Below are 11,037 nucleotides of genomic sequence, written 5' to 3' on the forward strand. Positions count from 1 at the left end.
CAGATGAAAACCGCGAAATAACGCTAACTAAAAGCAATATTATTTTGTTTTAGCGCGAACTACTTGTGAGCCAAAAGCAGTTTTGCTATAATCGCGACGAGTGCTTTAAAGTACTTGTCAGTCAACGTTGCAACTACCTCGTTGCATCACCGGAATTATTAAATGGGAATCACGTTATCTAGAATGTACCGCATCATCTTTCAGTCGCACAGTGAATTGTTTCTATTCCTGGTCGATCTTTTGTTCTTGAGGCAGAAAATGTACGAGAGAAGCGCACTCAGAAAGGTTGACAAACACACAGTTACCATATTGGCTACTCTGCACCTCGCCGTAACCGCTGGTAATCCTACAGTGTACGATGATAACCGCACGACCACACGGCGTCCATTTGTAATTCATTGCCCCGTCGCGTTCTCGCGCGTGCGCAGACGTTTGCCAAATTTTTGCCAAATTTGTGCCTAATCTTTGCCAAATCTGAAGTGACTTCGCGAATGGGGGGTGCTGCACTGTTGGTAACTACAAGATCAGTACCGAACGCATGGCGAGCGCACGAGTGCTCGAAAGCTATCACATAACAATGAACGGATATCGCTCGAGGGGATATCGCTGAAGCACAGCATACGAGCACAGCGTGAAAACCCCGTGCACGTCCCGTGCTTGCGTGTCCGGCACAGGTGTACGCAGCGAATTGCCGAACTTGCATTGCAGAGTTCGAAGCAAAAGAACTCAGCCGTAGCCAGCTCAGCGAAAATTAGACCTCCTCTCAGGTGGCGAGATTATTATATTTCTTCCGATATTTCGTCTGTAAGACCGGAAACACGCACGTTATGCCCGAGTCCCACTATGCTGAGACTGCAGTCAAGGCCACAAGCATGAGAGATCGAGGTCGCTGCCTTAAATCAAACTTCCGGAAAACGAGCGCTCGTGCTAAAAATGCACGTCTCAAAGCCAGCAGCGCGGGCTAGCAGCTTTACCTGCCGTCTCAGCTTAAGGATGAACGTTGTAAAGACCTTTCCACAAGGGGCTCCTGGCCGGTTACATTTTCAGTGTTTGTGCGTATGGAGCGTGATGTGCTCGTTTTCCGAAACGACGAATATGCGTGTGCTGGGTTGAGGAGATCGCACGCTGGGCTGAGGACCAACAGAAACAACCGACACCAACAAGCCTAGCGCATGTGAATGCAGGGTGCACGCGAAGTTAATTTTGGCAATCTTATAATCACTAATGTTTACTTCCCGTAACCTCACAAACTTCTCTTTGAACAATTTCACAAAAAAAATATATAAAAACCGTTCACGCTGGACGAGGACGGCTGTGACGTCTTCTAATCCCTGATCAAAGTTATTTGGATAACTATAACGCAAAAAATCATCGAAGTACGTATAATATGAGACTGGGATACGTTTCTTTCATGTAGAATACGCTAATAATCAAAACATAAAACGCAAAGCATCGATCCTGTCCTAAATACAGTTATATGCAACTGCGATGTCAATTGTAAACAGAGGTACGAAAGTCCCTGAATGCAAATATTGCGTAGGAGTCACTATGTCAACAGAGCTCAGACTACGTGCCACCTGTATGCCGAATTGTTGGTGCTCAATTCTAGACACTTGGCGAAAAAGTCGGGGAGGAATCCGGCAGTCGTGATTGGCCGGAGCCTCGTTTGACCTTGGCGCCGGCCAATCACGGGGGTCGAATTCCTCGCCGACTTTTTCGCCAAGTGTCCATATTAGAGCCCCTGAGAGGTCGCTGCGTTTTGGTCTTTTCATAAAACAACATCCATATACAGTTTGTTGGGGCCCGCATACAATAGAGGCTTTTAGAATAGGGGGGCCCCGACGCTTCGGTTCCCGAAACCTACTTGGGACGTCGGAGCGTCGAAGCGTAGAAGTTCTCCGTATGCGGAGCGCGATGCCCCAAGCTGTTTGGGGGCTTAAAGCGTTGATACCCAAGATGCTAAAAATTCCCAATAGCTTGCGAGTCGAACGGGATCTACATTCGTCGGCAAAGGTTTTGATCACACAGAGTATAAACCGCTATCCACGGGCGAAGAAAAAACCAGCTCCGTTCACGCATTCGGATCTAATCTCCGATACCCGTCTATTGTCTTCGATATCGGCGTTACCCTGAAGTCCGTCCGTCGATACACAATGCACTCGACGCCTCGCTCGTCCTCTCACCTTGATACGCGTGTCACCAAGGCCGTACCCTTGTTGAGGGTGCGTTATCTAACTTGACGTCATCTTGACCTCATTTCCGTAACTCTTGGCCAAAACTCCAGGAGCGGGGAATACCTCTTCCTGCCCGTGCCGTGCGACTTCTTGCATATACAACAAAGATATCTAGATCGTGAGGGATAGTGGCGCTTCGTCGTGCCTCCGGCAATCAGGGCCGTCGCAACGAAGATGGGTTCCGGTGTTTTATATCCCCATCGCGCGTATCAAAGTGCTCACCCGCTCGAATCACTCAATTAAGATCGCCGAGCTTATTGAGAGTAGATAGGGAACCTGCTGAGGGGTGGCTCTACAGTCAACAAGTAGCAACGGACGTGACTGGACTACGCTAGTCCTGGGCTGCACCTAGCAGAAGAACCAGAAACCGGAATAACAAACGAGATGATGCGAGTACTTTTGCGTTCGAAGTCGTACGAGTAAAGGCGGTTCAGAAGGCACGCACAAACAAGTTGACCGTTGCAAGCTTCGCTAAATGTTTGAGAAAGTAGCGTGGAATGCATACAAGGTGACCATGAAACATTGGATGCGCCAATCATGGAAAATTTGTCAGTCCAAAGTCTAGGGCACATCAAGCACACAACGATATACAGTCGCTGCTAATATTTGTCTTAGTGTCAGCCGTATCACACCGAAGTGAGCTGACGTCCCCAAGACCGTGTGAACTCGACAAGCCACAAGACAGCGACAACGATCTTATTGGGAAACGTCACGGCTTTCAAAGTCATCACTTCATGAGGGCGGACAGATAAAACAAAATGAAGCTATTCGACAAGTGAAAACGAAACAACCCGTAGACGAGTAAGGCTACCAGGAAATATACACTTGAAGGGAGGATCGGTAACGAAAATAAGAAATAACGGCTGCTGATAGCAGGTGTCCGAGTTGGCAAGGCACATACAGATTGCGAAAGTCTATTAACTTTGCCGACGGGAAACACAGTAACTGTCAAGGGCATGAGATCAGAAAGCGTCAGAGCAACATCTGGAACTCCAGAGCCGCTGGGATTGCAGCAACGATGTACGCGATGTTCACCAACAAAACATACGGGAGTGAGGGGGGAAAGGATAGTGCGCTCACGTATGCGTCGAATGGCGGACAATGGTAACTGTTAAAGATTAATCTTCGCGTTCAATCTCGTTCAAAGATTTCTCACTAGAGCATAACTGTCAAGATGATATTTGGGAGAAGAGAGAGATAGGCATTCAGGTCGCGTAAGTATTCCCTCAAAAACGTCGAGAGATTTTAAAGGCACAAGAGCTACGAATGAGAAATACTAAGCTTGATTCGTGAAGGGTGAGGCTACAAAAAGAACAATCGGTGAACCATCTGCGTCAAAATCCTGAGACGAGTCAAATGAAAAGAAAAAGAAGAGAAAAAGTAATATTGCATTTCGTTTTTGCTCCCCTCCCTTCTTGTATAGTTTTCTTTTTTGCTTGTTTTTTTCCTTCAGGGTTTAAACTATGACATTTTTGAACAAGCTGGCGTGCGTACTTTTTTATCTTGCGCTAAACGGGGATCAGAAGGGACCGAAGGCGAGGAAATTATATCAGAAACACAATTACATATCCGAGAACGCAGTGACTTCCGCAGCACTACACCATAGATGAGAGCGGCTCTAAGACCCGAGTCGGTGTACGGCACCGGCCCCCGAGCAAGAGGTCGCGTCGTCCACATCCCTCCCATGGCAGCTCCCCGATACCTGAGTGATTTCCCCGTTACGGCGTCATTATCTAGCGTATCCGGAGATAAGAGATTGGGCAGCCAGGGCATCCGCAGGCTCTACGGGGCACGTCAGTCTCTCCTCGCACAGTCCGCGCGTGGCCATCGGTGTCCGACGCGAGCCGAGGTAGCGCACAGAGCCGAGTCGGCGCCCACGCGCCCGTGACCCCCGAGGCAGCAGGAGACACGCGGCCTGGTACTCACATGAAGAAGAGTCCCCGCTGAATTCCTTTGACCTCGTTGTAGATGAGCCAGGCCTCGGGTACCATGTGCATGGGAAACTTGCCCTCGCTCGCGTACACCTGCTGGATGAGCGCACTATCGGCCACGAAGACGGCTTCCACGGAACCCAGGGTTTCCTTGTAAATGGGCCCAAGCTCGCGGTGCCGCCGGTCGCAGTACTCGTGGATCTTGGGTGCCCCTCCGGCTAGGGCCACATCCAGAGCGGTTCCCAGCAGCGGAAGACCTCGCGGCGCCGGTATGGACGAGTAGGGCTTTCCTCCGGCAGCCTTCGGGACGGGTCTGCCGCCGGTCTTGTCCGCGTCGGCAGCCCAGCGGGCGTGGAAGGGACACGCGGAGGCGGCTTCTGTAGACCGCATGCGGCGCCGGGTGCCGCCGCTGGCGGACGTCACCCCGGCCGCGAGCTGCCGCGCGAGGCGTTTAGCGAGAGCGGCTGTCGACATGGGGACGGTGTCGGCGGCGCCTTCTGTGTGGGGGCCGGCTCCGAATGCGGTCCGACAACTGGGGCCCCGCCGCTTTTATACAGGGGAGAGGGGACGCATGGGCGGCGCTCGGAGCCTTCCCTTCTCCCTCGAAGCGCGCAGACGCTGCGGCAGTCGCCCGACACGCCGGCCGAGGTGGCGGCCACGTGTGGCACGCGTCCGGCCTTTTCGGGGGTCCGGACCATCTTTCCGGTCGGGGCCCCGCGCGCCGATGGCCTTGCCGGCCCCGGGGAGCGTCCGAGGCGTGCGCCGCCCGGCTGCGCGACGTTCCGCGGGGTTCGGGAAGGGCTCGGCGACGTCTGACCGCGGGAGCTCCGGCCGGGGCGACCCCTGGCTGGGCCATTCTTCAACCGTTACTGAGGGAAGGCGTGCCGCCGATGCAGAGCGTGTATGGCGGTGTGGGTGGGGCAGTGCGTATCCCTTTCACCGATTGTGGGGGAGTCACCGGAAACTTCGGGATGTTCTCATATGCGTTCTTCCGACGAGCGGGTGTCATTTATTTAATTTTCGGAGAAGCGGTGAAGAGATGAGGATGCAGCGTCGCGAGCTTCAACTTGAGGCAGAATGCTGTCTCATTTGTGCGTTCGTTTCTATAGCTTTTCTTCCTCTTCGTTGTGGTATTCATGTCAACCCCTTCATTCATAAGTTTTTTTTTTTATTTTTTTTTGTGTGTGTGTGGGGGGGGGGGGGGGGGGGGATTACTTTCTTCAGAGAGGTGAGCGGGAAATGTCTCCCACTTCCTAATTTTCCTTTCTTTTTGATCAAACTCTGTCAGACTCGATGCTCACTGAGTTTGATGCTATCGACTACTATTTAACTGAAAGAAATCAACAAGGAAGGGACGGGGAAAAAGCCAAAAAGAGAAAAGTAATTAGTCGTTAGTGGTTTTTTTACACAGAGGGAGGTTAGTCTACCAGAACATAGCGACATTGTTACCCACTGTTGGTGAGAAATATAGCCAGTGCAGTACAGTGCAGCCCGGTGTATTTAACGTGCATCACGCAGCATAGCGATACACGACTAGACGCCCCTACGATGCTCATCCATATTGAAATGAGCAGGGGTGAGCATTGAACACCCGATGAAAGTCAGGACGGCGTTCAAGAAAGAGGACAACGAGAGATATGAGAAGGTAAGAAGAAAAAAAAGGAGCGTTCCTGCGTTAATCGACAGTAGAGTCACAGCGATAGCCGTGGCACGTCACGGCAAAGTCGTTGTTCTCACGAGCATGCACCTTACAGTTCTCCCTGCGGCAAAGGGCGAGACGCGCGAGGTTCGACGCCAGTGGGTCTTTGAGCGTCTCACAAGAAGCGCGACGCTAAAGCGCGGCGACACCAAGACACCCGCGTGTGCCGCTGGCTTTGGGCCGTACTTTAGTCGAGTTTCAGCGCGTTTGACGCTTGTGGCTGCTCAGGGATTTACTAACGATGGGGTAACGCTCAGGCCCTTCTTCTGGGTGCTGTTGGAAAAACGGATACGGCTGAACCCTTCTATTCGGGCGGCAGCTCGCCCGCACCTAGTCGAAGCTTTTCATTTCGACAATTTACTCTGAATAAATTAAAAGTAATTAGGAATGACGTAAAATTTTATATTGAACGTCAAGGCAACTGTGGCCCTCAGCGGGCACTGCTCGAGACTTATACCCACGTTTACCCCCCGAACACCATATAACAAAGCGGATTGCCGACGCTATGCCCTCTCAAGAAAAAATGGTGTAAAAGGGTGCATTCTTACACCCTTTATCCCATATAATACACCCCAAAACTTCATTTCGACGTACTGAGCCCTATAGTCGAACAGACGGCCCCAGATTTTACGAGGGGCCACATTTGAAAGAAAAGAGAGTGAGAGACTGACAGTAGACGACGATAACAGTCTCTGCATGCGACCCTGTGACATGTGTGAATATAAATTTCTTTCATTTCTTACAATAAATTTTCACGAGTTTTTTTTTTCCGCATTAATACTTATTATATTGCTTTCCTCCTTATGCTTGCGAATACAATCAGGTGTTCATAAAATAAGAAAAACTCGAGCCGAAGAAACCCTTCTCATAAGTACGCATCATCGCCTGTCGGCCATTGCTAGATCACGTTCCCTAAGCATCTATTGGAGTCGAGAGTGACGTCAGCATTCGACGAGGACTCGGATCCAATCACGAGCTTTGTGTCTATGCATTGGAAACCGCCAATGTTGCTAGATGGACTTCTGAAGAGGGTTGTCCGATTTGTTTAGAACTGTGAAGAACCTGACAATGAGCATGGGGTGCTGCTTGAAGTTACAAACATGCACATTAACAACGCCTGTATAAAAAAGAAATGTCCGAGCAGTAATGAAGTTTGTTTGGTGCAGCAATACATAAAATGTTCTTGTCGCCGATTTTTGTTTTATATAGGGCACAATTAGCTGCTCGCTTTCAAAGGAAAGCGATGCTTGAATTAACGTGTGTTTTAGGGGAGGTAAAAATAATAAGTCTGTAGGCTCTTCCTACAAGTTGCAAGCTGTTCCTATAGACTTTTCCAACGCTTCTTACCAAGGTAAAAATATGGATGATCTTTACAACTTCGTGTAACGCCGAATTAGAGCGCAGCTCTTGAGGAGGAGGAGGGGGGGTTACTGAGGGGAGGGTATGGCCCTCCTCCTCATCCGGACCTTCTCCTCTTCCTCTCCTCCTCTAATGCTCCTCCCCTCGTTATCTGCTCCATCTCCTCTCCTCCTGGTCCTCTCTTAAGGTATTTCGTTCTTGCGATATACCGGGCTAAACAATCTGAGAAAGATATACATATATATATACATATATATCCTGGTATACTTCTCACATGTGGAAGCTCCCCTCTGTCTAGTTCTGCCGCTGCCAGGAAACAGGACAGCAGGACAGCGTTGAAGTTAACACTTTGACGTCATCGTACTTGCTGTCGGCTCTGTCGAAGACTCCTCGGCGTTTTTTATTTCCTCAGCATTACTCTTGAGCGTGCTTCCCCGAGATGGCACAGCAGAACAGCGATTGCACGTCTCTCGGGTCCATTGGGATGTTTTTCTGCATGACTGGTAAGAGGTTCTTTTTGTCTTTCACGAAATATTCGGTGAGTGCCGTAGGCGAGAGATACAGAGCTATCAAGAGCAAGCCGTTGTCGACCTTGACGGCGCACAATTTACCAACTTCGTCTGACGTGCCACAGAGACAGAAGGGTGCAGCACAGACCCGTACCCATGTAGATGGACACTTGGATAACAAGTACCTTATATACGCGTGTAACGGCCGCGCTCGTGTAATAGCCTCACCCCTAACCTTAAACCAAAAAAGCCGAAAAAAAATCTTTAAATTTACCCGTGTATAGGCCGCACCTACGATTTTAGACTCGTAGGTGCGGCCATTGTTTTTTTCAAGTACTGCCGGCAGATGGCGCCATCCCGGCTGCGGCAGCCAACAAGATTGAAGCACTCTATCCTGTCTGTTTGCGCCTCCGGCTTTACCTCGAACAACGTCGAACCAGAAGCAGTGTGTCTCTTTGTGTTGGCGAGTATCCCCGGTTTCCCGCTGTCACCCACTTCAGGCTTCTGGATGAGGAAATACACGAGTTCCTCGGCCGGCTTTAAATTCAAACTTATTGCCTTTGCTCAAGACAACAGCAAAAGAGTAGCCAGGCCAAAGTTCGGTGTCGACGACGCCGAGGCGCCGGACGCCGAGACAAGTTCCGAAGATGTGTGATCTACTACGGACGAGTGAAAAGGACTTTGCACGCCTGTCTATGCAATACACATAAACGTTTTCTTATTCTACCAAGGCGTGTGAGTACTTTCATTTAATGAAGGCAAATAGTGAAATTTTTGGCGAAAAAAAAAATGATTTCCAAAAAACTTTTTTATTTTCCTCCGTGTAATGGGGCCGCACCCCTAGTTCTCGCCCGAAATCATAAAACATACCTGCGGCCGTTACACGCGTATACACAGGTACACCACGTTTTCATACGTGCCTCTCTGTTATTTAAGAGTGGTGATATCACTTGCCTGCACAAAGGGTAGCTGGCATCTTCCCTCCTCGCTCCTCATCTCCTCCTCTTCCCGCCCCTTCTCCTCCTCATCCCTCCTCTTCCCTTCTCCTCCTCCCCCTTGTCCTCCTCCTCCTCCACCTCTCCTCCTCACTCCCCTCCGAATTCCCCCCTCACCCTCCTCACCCTCCCCTCCTCCTCCCAACTCCCGCGCGTTGCATCGTGGGACGTTACCCATGATGCAACGCCCGGGACTCTCGTAACGTCACTCGTGACCCTCGTGGCGTCACTCGTAAACGTCACCTGTGACGTCGCGAGTCCCACGCGTTGCATTATGGGACGTTTACCATAATGTACTGCGCGGTTACGCCGACGGCGACGGCGACGCCGCTCTAGCCGGAAACGGGCGCCTAAGAGCTGCGCATTAAAAGTGCCGAGTCATTGGGCTGTGACCACAAGGGTGGCCTCTGATATTCCCCGAAATAGAGCTTCTACGGATGCTCACAACGCGTTCCACAGCCCTTTAGGCCAAGGTGGCTGCGCCTAGAAGGCGATAATTAGGATTCTCATAAAGTGCAATAAAATTCCCGTCCCTATAGTTGTAATTCCTTCTCTTGCTGGTACGGTCGGCCATTGGGCTGTCATGTCTCGTTATTATAAGTGCACTATTCCACAGTCAGATCGTCAATAATGTAAATTGTCTGTAATAACAGATAAAAAAAAAGAAGTACTAAACACTGGAGAACTCGACAAGTTCTCCAGTGTTTTCACCCGTGAACAAGGAAACTATCATTAGTAAGAAAAAGTGAGTGACTCATTTGGTTTGAAAGCGTGAAAAAATCACACAATGATTGGTGTGCAGGATTTTTTTTTTTCAAGAATCGAAAGGAACATTTAAAAGTATACAAGGTCATGGTACATCATATTACCCAAGCTTAAAATACCTCTATTTTTTAGGGGGCGGGGGAGGGGGGGGGGGGGGGGTTTCTAGACATGTTTCCCTCTTTACAATGATAGCACTTTTGCACATAAGAACGATACATAAATGTGTACGTTGTCTATTTCGTTCCCGAACTACCTGTCAATTGTTGAAGCTCCCTTTGTTTATTTTTATTGACGGTGCAATATTGTGTGGGAAAAGGGTCGGCTTCCGAAAGGTTCGTTGACGTAACCCTTACCAGCGTGCATATTGACTACTGGGTGATGCGTGTTAAAGGGCCGGGTCAGCAGCCACACACTTCTCTGGTCAACCAGCTTCTTTACATTGCAAACACCAATCGCTATTAGAGAGTATTAGTAGATCGTTTCGACACATCCGATAATGGTGCCCGATAACGTTGCGATGCATGCCCATAGGCGTCGGTGAAGTATTGGATGTCGTTATCGAACTCATCGGAACGATCTACTTTACTCCCTAGTATAGCGCACTTAAGTCGAGAGAATCGTGTTCTGTTTGGACAGCCCATTAGGCCCATCTTTGTCAACATTTATTCAATAAATTGTAATAAATTGTAATTACACCACGGCTAATCGAAACTCAGAGGAGGTGGCGGCTCCCAGTGCTAAATACACGACGGACAGAAGCAGGAAGCTGCCGCCTATCCGTGGTCTACAACGAAACCTGGCGAGGCCTAGCGGCCGAACTGCAAAACAGAGGAAAGGGAAGGAAAACTGGCACGTTGTTGAAATTGGGAGTTGTCATAGTGTTAAGATCCAGGTCGTGGGCGCCCATGAGAGCGACAGGCGTATTTACGTAACAGGCGCATCTTGTACTCCAACTTCCACCAACTCTGTCAGTTACCATAATCATAACTACCACCATCATCGTCATCATCATCAACACCCAAACCACCACCATCATCATGATCGTCATCTCTTTATTTCTGTGCGTATGAAAAACGGTTACCCGCATTGTGGCACACCATAAAGTAATATAAAACGTCCCGATATAAATGAAAAGTGCAAACACATATATTCACAAGCTTAAAAAAAAATCCACGAAAGCTACATTAATGCGGTTTGCGCGGGCGAGATATACGGTCAGGGAGACAAAGCACAGGGGGATAATCATAACGATCAGTCTGCTAATTCACTCAAATATGTTCATTAGCAATTTAATTATTGAGGATAAACATATGGTTCTAATGAGGAAGTTGCGGTGCCTCATCAAACACCACTAAACCACTCGATATTAAAAGTACACTGAGCGCGCGAGAAGCGCAGTATAATGCGCTAATGTTACCACTTGTGCAGCAGGTGCAAAGCTACCGGTGCGATAACGAGCTCGCGAGTTGTTTCCGTCCCTTATCATCCGCGCTTTCTCACCCAGCCATGTGCCTGTTGTACGAGTGGGTAACTTTAGAGCACTGC

General features: G+C 49.5%; 1 protein-coding gene across 1 annotated transcript in view; it reads right to left on the bottom strand.

The window, feature by feature from the left end:
- The window catches only part of LOC8036387 (cytochrome P450 315a1, mitochondrial), a 35,254-nt gene extending 30,554 nt beyond the window's left edge, over positions 1–4,700 (bottom strand). The window contains exon 1 of the mRNA XM_002411796.4: positions 4,161–4,700. Coding sequence (XP_002411841.2) covers positions 4,161–4,639 — 479 coding nt within the window. The 5' untranslated portion in view covers positions 4,640–4,700. The remainder of the gene's footprint in view (positions 1–4,160) is intronic.
- Between the last annotated feature and the right edge of the window lie 6,337 nt (positions 4,701–11,037).

The sequence above is a fragment of the Ixodes scapularis genome, unplaced genomic scaffold (genome assembly GCF_016920785.2).
Source record: "Ixodes scapularis isolate PalLabHiFi unplaced genomic scaffold, ASM1692078v2 PGA_scaffold1__304_contigs__length_218370807, whole genome shotgun sequence".
NCBI classification, from domain to species: Eukaryota; Metazoa; Arthropoda; class Arachnida; order Ixodida; family Ixodidae; genus Ixodes; species Ixodes scapularis.